We start from the raw sequence: 13,153 nt of genomic DNA on the forward strand, positions 1-13,153 counted from the left end.
TGACAAAGCAAATGTATTAAAAAAAATAAAAAACAGAAAAACCTTATTTACACAAGTATTCAGACCCTTTGCTATGAGACTTAAAACTTGAGCTCAGGTGCATCCTGTTTCCATTGATCATTCTTGACATGTTTCTATAACTTGATTGGAGTCCACCTGTGGTAAATTCAATTGATTGGACATGATTTGGAAAGGCACACACCGGTCTATATAAGGTCTGACAGTTGCTAGTGCATGTCAGAGCAAAAACCAAGCCATGAGGTCGAAGGAATTGTCCACTGAGGTCCGAGACAGGAGTGTGTTGAGGCACAGATCTGGGGAAAGGTACCAAAACATTTCTGCAGCATTGAAGGTCCCCAAGGACACAGTGGCCTCCATCATTCTTAAATTGAAGAAGTTTGGAACCACCAAGACTCTTCCTAGAGCTGGCCGCACAGCCAAACTGAGCAATCGGGGGAGAAGGGCCTTGGTCAGGGAGGTGACCAAGAACCCGATGTTCAATCTGACAGAGCTCTAGAGTTTCTCTGTGGAGATGGGAGAACCTTCCAGAAGGATAACCATTTCTGCAGCACTCCACCAATCAGGTTGGCCAGACTCTTCAGTAAAAGGCACATGACAGCCCGCTTGGAGTTTTCTGAAAGGCACGCAAAGACTCTCATACCATGAGAAACAAGATTGAACTCTTTGTCCTGAATGCCAAGCATCACGTCTGGAGGAAACCTGGAACCGTCCCTACGGTGAAGCATGGTGGTGACAGCATCCATGTCATCCACCACCAGCAGAAGTGGCTTCGGGACAAGTCTCTGAATGTCCTTGAGTGACCCAGCCAGAGCCCGGACTTCAACCTGATCAAACATCTCTGGAGAGACCTGAAAATAGTTGTGCAGCGAATCTCCCCATCCAACCTGACAGAGCTTGAGAGGATCTGCAGAGAAAAATGGGAAAAACTCCCCAAATACAGGTATGCCAAGCTTTTAGCGTCACACCCAAGAAGACTCAATGCTTCAACAAAGTATTGCGTGAAGGGTCTGAAAATGTATGTAAATGTGATATTTCCATTTTGTTATTTGCAAAAATGTCTAAACATGTTTTTGCTTTGACTTTATGGGGTATTGTGTGTAGATTGATGAGGGGGAAAACTATTTTATGCATTTAAGAATTGTAGCGTAACAAAATGTGGAAAAAGTCGGTGTCTGAATACTTTCTGAAGGCACTGTACTTTAAGAATGTCTTCCATAAGTTTTTTTAGTTACTGTTTTTCTCAGTTTGTGGTTTAGAATTTATATTTTGGTGTAACATTGGCCATTTCCATGAGCAGGCACTTTTACCTTGGATTTTAGCATATAAACATACTTTTCCCCTCTCCCCTACACCAAAGAAAATAATTCACTTTTTTTTCTAAAGTGGTTTGAGAATAAAAATAATTTTGCGGGCTGCTGCAGCATTCCTACTCTTGATTTTTTTTTTTATGGGTATCTTTAATTGACTTTACTATTTATATTCTTGACAACTTTTACTTTAACTACAGGGGTTAAAAATGTACCAAATTGTCATACTTGAGTAAAAGTAAAGATACCTTAATAGACAGTGACTCAAGTAAAAGTGAAAGTCATCCAGTAAAATTCTACTTGAGTAAAAGTCTAAAAGTATTTGGTTTTAAATATACTTAAGTATTTTTTAAATTGATAGCTAGGGGCACACTCCAACACTCAGACATCATTTATAAATAATGCATGTGTGTTTTGTTTGTCCGCCAGATCAGAGGCAGCAGGGATGACCGGGGATGTTCTCTTGATAAGTGTGAATTGGATCGTTTCCTGTTCTACTAAGCATTCAAAATGTAACACGTACTTTTGGCTGTCAGGGGAAATGTATTGAGTGTAGTAAAAGTTTTCAAAAATATAAATAGTAAATTACAGATACCCATAAAACCTACTTAAGTAGTATTTAAAAAATATTTATAATAATAACAAGTAAATGTCAGATCATAAAATGCAAATGGTCTGATTTAAAACCTAACTTTTTTTACTTTATAAATTAATTTTAACAATATGCAGTGGTGGAAAAAGTACCCAATTGTCATACTGGAGTAAAAGTAAAGATACCTTCATAAAAAATGACTCACGGAAAAGTGAAAGTCACACTCAAACACTCACATATCATTTACAAACCAAGCATTTGTGTTTAGTGAGTCGCCAGATCAGAGGCAGTAGGGATGACCAGGTATGTTCTCTCTGTGTGAATTTGACAATTTTTCTGTCTTGCTAAGCATTCAAAATGTAAAACATACTTTTGGGTGTCAGGGAAAATGTAAGGAGTAAAAAGTACATAATTTTATTTAGGAATGTAGAAGTACAAGTTGCCCAAAATATAAATAGTAAACTATAGATACCCCCCCAAAACTACTTAAGTAGTACTTTAAAGTGTTTTTACTTAAGTATTTTACACCACTGACAATATGGCACTACTTTATAAAAACTAAAACTAAAAGGCAATTAAAACCTCTATTACTAATGAACATGATTGGTTTGTTTAGGATTCCTGGCAATATAAAAGGTTTGTATGTATGCTTTTTTTGTGGGACTTTTCCTCTTTTGGTTGTTGTTGTTTTGGTTTGTTTGTTCATAAAAATGCATGTCAAGAGGAGTCCTGTGTATCTCAGTTGGTAGATCATGGTGCTTGCAATGTCAGGGTTGTGGGTTTGAGTCCTAGGGGATACCAGTATGAAAATGTATGCTCTCACTACTGTGAGTTGCTCTGGTTAAGAGTGTCTAATAAGTCAAATGTAAGTCTAAATTGTGTGAGGTATATTTAACATGGGATATGTACAATTAGGATATAAAAATTATGCCCTTGAATAAGTAGGTCTGACCTACATGAAGGGAACTGATGGTACTATGGAAAACCTACCATTTTATGGAGAAGACGATATCCATCATATTAAAATGTATTCGAAAATACATTTGTGTGAGCTTTTTGTTGTGCTGATGGGACCAATCGATGACTGCAATCCACTCTGTTGTGACATTTAGGGGCGTGGCCATGTAGGAACGTCATTAAATAGGGACAGAAGGAGGGCAGTTTGAAGCAAAAGCGACGGAGTGGTAAACCATGTTCTAATATTCATGCAGTTTGTTACCGAAATACTACTGGCAATATTGCCATATGTGGCAGACTTGAAATAACATTAGGCATCCTGGCTACAAAAAAGGTAGTTAGCTACTCAAGGAGTTAGATAGCAAGCTAGCGTTTTTAGCTAGCAAGGAATATCAGCTTAGCTAACGTTAGCTAGCTCGATAATATGGTTTGCGAATTGTTGCATTTTTTTCTTGATTATTTGACTTCACACAACGCTGTTGAAATGTAGTTTTATAATATTTAGCAAGCTAGCTAGCGAGTTAACTTTCCAATTCAAACAATGGCGAGCGTACATGAAAGTTTGTATTTCAACCCAATGATGACCAATGGGGTGGTCCATGCCAATGTGTTTGGCATCAAAGATTGGGTGACTCCGTATAAAATATCTGTGCTGGCCTTGCTGTACGAGATGACCACGTCAAAACCAATTGCTCTTCAGGAAAGAAGGCGCTTGAACAAACTCATCCTGCCTCTACAACAGGTTGTAATAGCTATTGATTACCTTACAACTTCTACTTTCCACTGTCAATTGCTTGCTTTTCTTTATCAAAGGTTTGTCTGTCTATCAGGGTCCAGACTTGACTCTTGACCAATTCCTGAAGACTGTGGAAGAATGTTGCCCTCAAACAGCATATGCTGTGAAACTCCGGTATGGATACGTCCTTGACCCAATTGCTGTGGCCTATGTCTAGTGTAGAAGGTCAGTGATGCATGTTGTCTGCTCTCATCACACACACTTTCTCTTAACAGGTTACATGAAATGGCTGATGGAGAGCTGAAGGACATGGAATATTTCTTTGCCACCCTCCCCACTCCTTTCAGCGCTATTGATTCTGAGGCGTATAAGACCAGTGTTGTTGGTGAGTAATAGTAAACATAATTTGATTCGGAAGTCCAAAGGTTGGATCAATGGAGCATCGTGTTTAGTTAGTGGTGCTATATGAATTTGAGAGATTTGAGGTTTTATCATCATGACCTTGACTTTGTTTTCTCAGGCCTGTTCATGAGACACATGCTCCTGGCCTACAACAAGCTGTCCTTCAGCCAGGTGTACAAACTGTACAAAGCCCTGCAGCAGTACTACCACAGTCACTACTCCCAGCCTGGTGATGTCCAGGTGGGGCTGCCTGCCCTGGCTGCAGATGACTCTGACATGGACCTCACCAGCACAGAGGACAATGTAGGGGAGAGGATGGAGAAGGAGGAGCTGGATACTGCACCGCTGCATGAGTCTGAGCTAAGGTTTGTATAATTCACTTGTATAAGTAAAATAAGAGGTGGTAGTAGAGGGAATAGTGTGTTAATGTTGGAAGATGGGCAGGGACTCTGCTTTTCTAGCTTCAGGGGGAAGCTGGTTTCACCATTGGGGTGCCAGGAAGAGAAGTGCTTTCATTGGGTTGAGCGGGAGCTGACTCCCATATAGGTGGAACATCCAAGAGACCTGAGGTTGTAGAGTGGAGTACTCAGGTTGGGGTGTAGGGTTTGAGCATAGCCTGAAGGTAGGAAGGGGCAGTTCCCCTTGCTGCTATGAAGGCAAGTACCATGGTCTTGTAGTGGATGCAAGCTTCGACTTGAAGCCAGTGGAGTGTGCGGAGGAGCGGGGTGACATGGGAGACCTTGGGAAGGTTGAACATCAGGCATGACATGTAGTAATCATTCTCATCAGAATGATGGTCATCAGTTTATCCTTTGCATATTGTTATTTTTCCTTATTTGCTACTTTTCTTTCTAAAGAAATGAGGATGCCCCAAGCAGAGGCCCACTCTCGCAGAAGCAAGCAGAGTACTTTCTTGCTAGACAAGCGTACCTTCTAAAGAATGATGAGAACAAAGCCCTGAAGCCATCTGCCCTGCAGGACGAGCTGAACAACATGCTCAAGTTCAACCCTGACTTTGCTGAGGCGGTGAGGCTCTACTATCAGTTAATATTGTGGACTCACTCACTCAAACAAACCTGACAGGAAATTTGTGTGGAGCATAAAGAAAGTGAGCGTTTGTGATTTTTGGTCAGCCTGATTGTGCTTGAGGCAGCTGTTTTGTGTCTGCAGCATTACCTGAGCTACCTGAACAGCATGCGAGTCCAGGACATCTTCATCTCCACCCACAGTCTGTTACATTACTTTGACCGCCTCATCCTGTCAGGGAGCGAGGGAAAGAGCAACGGGGACGAAGGCTATGGGAGAAGTCTCCGCTACGCTGCCCTCAACCTGGCAGCACTGCATTGTCGCTTTGGACACTAGTGAGTAGTAGTGGTCGTAGATATGGAAAGTCTTGTCAATATCAGTTGCAGTTTATCTATGCAAGAGGTGATTTTTCATTTGACAAGAATCAATGTCTCAAATCAGTCAACAGGCTGACCTGGCTCTACAGGAAGCTATCCGTATCGCCCAGGAGTCCAACGATCACGTGTGCCTGCAGCATTGCCTGGTAGGAGCTTTTACTTTCATGTTCTATGCTCAACATGGAGTATTTACACAATATGGGTAGTCAAGGTTGGTCCGTGTCTATACCTTGTACCACTTTCTCAGCACCAATATGTTATCTGTGAAATTGTCTAATGTATTTGTATCTCTTTCAGAGTTGGCTTTATACCCTTGAACAGATGAAAGGATCTGACAGTTCTGTGCTAACTGAGGACTCAGTGAAAATGGCTGCCCACTTCTGTCTACCGGTAAGAATAGCATGAGCGTGCAGACTGGCTCACTCCAGGTTCTCGTACGGTTTTATGCAATAGATTCAGATAATAGGCAGAATCTACCGCACACCCAAAGCTGATTTGTGAAGGTGCTGGAGGCTAAACAAGAATCTATGCACACTTCCAGCCAGAAGCAAATTTATTTTAATTATAGCTGAGCTTTTGGTCAGTCGACCTTCATCAGTGCATATCTCCACAAACAATAGTGGGACAGGTAAGGCCACACAGCGAGTCAGAAGTAATTGCAGAGACCTGTGGGTACCCATAACACCTAAACTATCCACAACGGCCACAAGTTGTCATATCAGATAGAAATTCAGGATAGAACAGAAAATGTTATAGGTGTATTTCTACTAGAACAAAAACATACAGGGAATGTGGTGTTAGCATAAGGAACTTATACTCTCAGAGCAATAAAGCTGAAAAACGTCATAAGAAAAGGAAAATGTATGCAACACTATATACAGTGCATAAGTATTCAGACCGACTTTTTCCACATTTTGTTATGTTACAGCCTTATTCTAAAATGATCAATAAATCTACACAATACCCCATAATGACAAGGCAAAACATTTTATACATTTATAATTTATAACATTTAATACGGAAATATCACATTTACATAAGTATTCAGACCCTTTATTACTTTGCTTTGGCAAAGATTACAGCCTCGAGTCTTCTTGGGTATGACACTACAAGCTTGGCACACCTGTATTTGGGAGTTTTTCCCCATTCTTCTCAGCAGATCCTCTCAAGCTCTATCATGATGGATGGTGAGTGTCGCTGCAGTCCCTGCCGTTGAAAAATATCCCACAGCATGATACTGCCACCACCATGCTTCACCATAGGAATGGTGCCAGGATTCCTCCAGAAGTGACACTTGGCATTCAGGCCAAAGAGTTTAATCTTGGTTTCATCAGACTAGAGAATCTTGGTTCTCATGGTCTGAGAGTCCTTTAGTTGCCTTTTGGCAAACTCTAAGCAGGCTGTCATTTGCCTTTTACTGAGTGACTGCTTCTGTCTGGCCACTACCATAAAGGCCTGATTGGTGGAGTGCTGCAGAGACTGTTGTCTTTCTGGAAGTTTCTCCCATCCCACAGAGGGACAGAGGGAGCTCTGTCAGTGACCATTGAGTTCTTGGTCACCTCCCTGACCAAGGCCCTTCTCCCCCGATTGGTCAGTTTGGCCGGGCGGCCAGCTCTAGGAAGAGTCTTGGTGGTTCCAAACTTCAGTGACCTTCAGTGCTGCAAGAATGTTTTTGTACTTTCCTCCAGATCTGTGCCTCGACACAATCCTGTCCTTCAACCTCATGGCTTGGTTTTTGCTCCGACATGCACTAACAACTGTGGGACCTTATATAGACAGGTGTGTGCCTTTTCAAATCGTATCCAATTGAATTCACCACGTGGCATCCAATCAAGTTGTAGAAATCTCAAGGATGATCAATGGAAACAGGAGCTCATAGCAAAGGGTCTGAATACTAATGTAAATAAGGTATTTAAATATATTTTTTATAAATTAGCAAACATTTATAACCTGTTTTCGTTTGTTGGGTGTTGTGTCTATTTTAATTTAGTACATTTTTGAATCCGGCTGTAACAGCACAAAATGTGGGAAAGGGGAAGGTGTCTGATTACTTTCCGAATGCACTGTACATATGTAGAGCCAGAAGAAATCTAGAAAACAAGTAGATTACATTTAAGGTAACCTGTTGGGTAAGTATCGGGCCACTAGAGTCATCTTGAATACAGGACACCCTCATACCAGTGAAGGGGTTGTGTGTGTGTGAAGCTAAGATGATAAGAATTACAACATGACACGCCTATCAAAATCCTCATTGTGTCATAACGGCGCCTAAAGTATGAATCCAGAGGAGTTCTCTCCAGCAGAGTTACCTGTCATTATCTCCTCCTGGTGACACACCTCTACAATTCCAGGGCATTGAGAAGACGCATTGGATAAAGTGAAAAGCAACGGGGTCATTTTCATCCTTGCGTCTTATAGAATAAGTGAACAAAAAGAGCTTTGTTTCAAGCTTCTGGATTTCTTGCCCATGTACATGTTATCACAAACAGTGTAGGATAGAAATCACATTTTGTATTGCATGTGATTGGCCCTTTAACACTACATATTTTTTCAGACCTAGGGTGTCGGAACTCAGTTCTGTTTTGGTGTTGCACTGAGCACCATAACTACAGGCGTAATTTCCATCTCTCAAGGGAGTAAGGAGGGTTTGTTTAGAACCCGTGTAGAGGCTGGCTTGGACCATTCTACTGTTAAGATCGGGGCCTTGTTTGTAGATGAAAAAGGTGTGGGGGGTTCTTGATCACTGTTTTTAATCAGAAAGGCTTTGGGTGGGAATTTACACTGAACAAAAATAAACGCAACTTGTGAAGTGTTGGTCCCATGTTTCATGAGCTGAAGTAAAACAGATAGGAAAATGCTGCTCATGCTCCCAGGTAATTTAAAAAACAATTTATAACAACGTTTCGACCCTTAGGTCTTCATCAGACATTGTTGTCGTTGGACATAAAATCACCTAGGAGCATGAGCAGCAGTGTTTTGCCTTTTTTATTTTCCAAGACATTGCCTACATCTCCAGCACCTGCAGAATGTACATGGATGTGTGTATGTTCTTCAGCTTTTGTACTGAAATAGAAAATCCCAGGAATGTTCCATAAGCACAAACATATTTCTCTCATTCTGTGCACAAATGTTTACTTTGCTGTTAGTGAGCATTTCTCCTTAGCCTATATAATTCATCCACCTGACAGGTGTGGCATATCAATAAGCTGATTATACAGCATGGTCATTACACAGGTGCACCTTGTGCTGGGGACAGTAAAGGCCACTTTAAAATGTGCAGTTTTGTCACACAACACAATGCCACAGATGTGTCAAGTTTTGCAGTAGCGTGCCATTGGCATGTTGGCTGCAGGAATGTCCACCTGAACTGTTGCCAGATAATTGAATGTTCACTTCTCTACCATAAGCTGTATTCAATGTAGTTTTTGACGTATGTCCAACCGCAGACCACATGTAACCACACCAGCACAGGACCTCCACATCCGGCTTCTTCATATGAGATCATCGGGGGGGGGGGGGGGATTTCTGTCTCTAATAAAGCCCTTTTGTGGGGAAAAATGTATTCTGATTGGCTGGACTTGGCTCCACAGTGGATGGGCCTGGCTGCCAAGTGGGTAGGCCTATGCCCTCCATGGACCACTCATGGCTGCACCCCTGCCCATTCATGTGAAATCCATAGATTAGGGCCTAATGAATTTATTTCAATTGACTGATTTCCTTATATGAACTGTAACTCAGTAAAATCTTTGAAATTGTTGCATTTATATTTTTGTTCAGTATAGTTGCGATTGAGAACTAGAGAAGCTGTTCACAGATTAATTCATTAGGTGGTGACATTTCTCCTTCACGGTCCTGTAATATCCCAGTGCATCTGGGGCTTTTCCATTAGAGATATTTGTGTAGAGCCTCTCTAGATCAAATGTAGCCAATATGATGATGTCAGGGAGATTAGACTGTTCTGATATTTTATTAATCACATCTGTAGAATCTTTGACGAATGCTGGGAGTTTTTCCACAATAGGCTTAATGTAAGAATCAACAAATTTGGAGAGTGGCTCTAGAAGAGTAAATACTGGCAATGATGGTTCTGCCCTTAGGTTTGAAACTGAGAGGTCAGGCTATGGGAGTTCAGTAGAGCCAGGTGTTTACTAAGCCTCAAATTACCTTCACCCTCTCTCTCTCCTTCTCAGTACCTGGTGTCTCTTGGCATTCAGTCCCTGGTCCAGCAGGGGGCGGTCCAGGGCAAGACAGCCCATGAGCTGATGGACGCTCTGAAGGACACAGACATCCTGCACTGGAAGCACAGCCTGTCAGAGCTCATAGACATCAGCCTGGCTCAGACAACGTCCATATGGAGGATGTATGGCAAGAGGTGGGTCTCCTTCACGCATCCTGATCCTCCCTGACAATCAGAATCCACACTGAACATAAACAATCCTAACCAGTAAGTTTATCTTTCAGTATGAAACCTGTTTTTTACTCGATTGGTAAGAAAAAAAGAGTGAATGTCAATTATTGATATCCAGTCTTGACTAATTGAATTAATCCAACACACATTCACTGACTACATGTCTCCAACATTAATGTCCTGTTGAACGTATGTGTTCTTCCAGCACCATGGCTCAGCAGCAGGCCCAGCTCCTCCTGAACATGAATAGCCTGGAGCAGGTTAACTTTGGGGTCCAGCAGAACAACACAGAGGCCTTTGCTGTGGCCCTCTGCCACCTGGCTGAGCTTCATGCTGAGCAGGTACTGTAGTTGGTACACCTCATCCCACCTCTTTCTCTTTGGCTTCAGTCCCTCTGTCACGTCTCCCTCCGTGCTCATTTAGTCACTCAGGGCTGTTTCCTAACCATTGATGTGATCCAGATTAAAGCTCAGGACATGTGCACTTGTGTAGGCTGTGAGTGAGGCCTGCACCAGTTACATGTTCCTTTCTCCCTCCCTCCAGGGCCTGTATGGGGCTGTGTCTGAGGTCCTGAAGCATCTGAAGGAGCAGTTCCCACCTCACACCCAACATGCCAAGGTGAGCCATTCTGAACTCCTGCTCTTCTCTATCCATCAACTTTAGACTTGGCCTCAATCCCCATGTTTAGAACTTTCCTATTGCTGCGGTACACAGAAACACCATTGTCTTCTTTTCAAAGGCGATGACACTGACATGGCTGGTATGAAGTGGGCTGTTCATTCTAATGTTTTATGTTCTGTCACCTAGCTGTGGATGCTCTGTGACCTCAAGATCCAGTTTGACAGAGCTATGAATGATGGGAAATACCACCTTGCAGAGCCCCATGTCACAGCCATTGCTGCCTTGAACAAAACTGAGGGTCTTTATAGGTAAGGAATGGTCATGACTCAGAACATAGAACACCTTTACACAGTCTTCCAGTGCTGTGTAACTTGGTCCCAAAAACGTTGTCATAAAGAGCACATGTTCAACTTGATGAAACACACTTTTTCCCATCTCAAGAGATGCAAATAAATAAGACTATACTAAGTGGCAGAAAAAGGAACAGGGTTGACTGTAACAGGGTTGATGATTTCATATTAAATCAGCCACAAATCCTCTTGTGACAGGCACAATGAAAGCTTGTTATGTACCTCAGGGAGGGGCAACTGAATGTAAGCTCCACAAAAAAAATGTGACATTGCTGAAACGTTTCAAGCCTGTCTATCTATGGGTAACAGGGTTGACATGTTATTCTCGACACGCTCAGTTTTCCACCACAGAACACCAGAAAATTGCCAAAAAGAGTAGAACCAGATCACCTGCTTTTTTTACACTATAATTGAACTATTAATGTTACATTTTTCTTTTGAAACAATCTTTTAAAATGAAGTAGTTTCACCAGATTAAAATTTGAGTTCAATTAATGTAAGTGTTGACCTTAAAATGAGTGACAGACAGAATCTTCAGAAATAACTTTGTCCAAGTAACAAAATAACCAGGGTTTTACAATGATGGGGAAACTAGTATACATTTTGGGGGTGTGTGGTTTGAAATCTTCCTAGAAGTGACACGGTGTTGACGAAGGGACAGATTTAGTGAAGGTGGTCTATATTAAAGGGCACTTCATTTCATAGAACAGGCTTTTAAACTGCAATATTGGTGCACAATTTCTACTTAAAATATTAAAGGGACGCAAACCGCATTCTTTTCGTGGAACGACCCATGTGTATATCTGTCGTGTTAACAGGAAAGCTCAAGTGCTGAAGGCCTTGAACCGGACTACTGAAGCATACAGTATCCTGCAGAGGCTGCAGCTGTACTGCGAGAAGACCAAGTACACAGAGATGATCATCAGGTAGGCTCTAAATGAAACAACAGACTCCATATTTTTGGGGTAAGGGTTGTTTATCAGTTATGTGTTTTAGACATATTGGTATGCCTTGTGCAGGGTGATGCTGGTCACAGCTGAGTTGCATTGGGAGTCGTCAGGTTTTGCCACAGCCCTTCCTCTCCTGCTGCAGGCCCTGGCCCTGGCCAGACAGCACCACCTACAGGCCCTGGCCTCCGAGACCATCCTTCACCTGGCTTTCACTCAGGTCAGCAGAACAGACGTGCACATGCAATATGTAACCCTGTTATGGCAAACACACCATCGTATACTCAAACCCCTACACCTACTAACACACACATCTTTAAACCCCTTAACTTAGACAGAACTGCATATTGTATGCCAAGTAAACTGCCACATTTAGAAAAACAAGGAAATTCATACTGGGTTATATTTAAAAACTCCCAATAGTTTGTGTTCTCCTTCCCCCTGTTCAGTTGATGCTGGGAGTGCCGGAGCAGGCTCTGGGTGTCCTTCATGAGGCGATGGAGCCCATCCTGGCCCACGGAGCGGTCATGGATAAGGGCAGAGCTCTGCTCCTGGCAGCCCGCTGTCAGATGGCCATGGCTGGGACCCGGTCCAATGGCCAGAAGCATGCAGGTAGCACACAAACTTAATATCACTCACTACCTCAAATGTACATGTTTGTGGATACAATTACTTTGTCATGTAAGTACACAGACAGGAGTCGTTCAGAGTCTTCCTCCCTGTTGTCTCCCTCCAGCTTTAGGCCTGGCTGTGCAATCGCTGGGAGAGGCTGCAGCCTACTTCTCCATGCTGGACTGTAAGGAGCGTCTCCGTGATGTCCACTACCTGCAGGCCCGGCTGCACCACACCCTGGGACAAACCCCCCAGCGCAACAAATGTGCCATGCTGTTCCGCCTCCTGGACCAGGAGCTGCAGGCGCCGGGGGCAGCTGTCGCCATGCGACTCTGAACAGTCATCACCACCCTGCCTTCTCCGACACAGACCGGAACATATACTGGTGTACTCTGTCATTGTCATGGACTTCGCATTCTATCCTATCTTTTGGTTCAAATTGCAACATTGCTTGTGTGTTAAAGAGTAGAGAGACCACTGGTTTAGGGCACTCCCAATTTACATTGCAAGCTTGTATCGTCTATCTACAATATAAAGATCAGACTTCAAGTCTCCATAATCTTTTCATGTTTGTTGTGCTTTGTTTGGCAAAATGGAAAACAAGAAAATCACTTTGTTCCACCTGAAAATGTTTGTCTGACTACCACTAGATGTCAAGCACAGCTGTTGGCGAAAGAGTGCAGCCTGGTTGGGCCTCCCTACAATTGTTATGTTTATTTGCAGTAAAAGCAGTTCTAACAAACGTAGGTGTTTCTCTCAGGACGTGATGGATAACTGCAGGATCCAGAGGCCTCGAT

At 42.7% G+C, this 13,153-nt stretch overlaps 1 protein-coding gene across 1 annotated transcript; it reads left to right on the forward strand.

The window, feature by feature from the left end:
- Positions 1-3,064: 3,064 nt before the first annotated feature.
- On the forward strand, positions 3,065-12,923 carry anapc5 (anaphase promoting complex subunit 5). Its single transcript, XM_020489812.2, has 16 exons — positions 3,065-3,619; positions 3,708-3,787; positions 3,889-3,998; positions 4,134-4,380; positions 4,873-5,041; positions 5,186-5,376; positions 5,483-5,564; positions 5,716-5,808; positions 9,609-9,790; positions 10,032-10,167; positions 10,370-10,444; positions 10,634-10,755; positions 11,616-11,723; positions 11,817-11,964; positions 12,194-12,356; positions 12,481-12,923. The coding sequence occupies exons 1-16, from the start codon at positions 3,419-3,421 to the stop codon at positions 12,690-12,692; spliced, it is 2,319 nt and encodes a 772-aa protein (XP_020345401.2). The 5' UTR covers positions 3,065-3,418; the 3' UTR covers positions 12,693-12,923.
- The last annotated feature ends 230 nt before the right edge of the window (positions 12,924-13,153 follow it).

The sequence above is a fragment of the Oncorhynchus kisutch genome, linkage group LG8 (genome assembly GCF_002021735.2).
Source record: "Oncorhynchus kisutch isolate 150728-3 linkage group LG8, Okis_V2, whole genome shotgun sequence".
NCBI classification, from domain to species: domain Eukaryota; kingdom Metazoa; phylum Chordata; class Actinopteri; order Salmoniformes; family Salmonidae; genus Oncorhynchus; species Oncorhynchus kisutch.

Bases quoted from the DNA above. Each gene is read 5' to 3' on its own strand.
- anapc5 (XM_020489812.2), top strand. From the start codon at position 3,419: ATGGCGAGCGTACATGAAAGTTTGTATTTCAACCCAATGATGACCAAT. The intron at 3,999-4,133 runs GTGAGTAATAGT...TTGTTTTCTCAG, and splicing joins GTATAAGACCAGTGTTGTTG to GCCTGTTCATGAGACACATG. The intron at 9,791-10,031 runs GTGGGTCTCCTT...GTGTTCTTCCAG, and splicing joins TGGAGGATGTATGGCAAGAG to CACCATGGCTCAGCAGCAGG.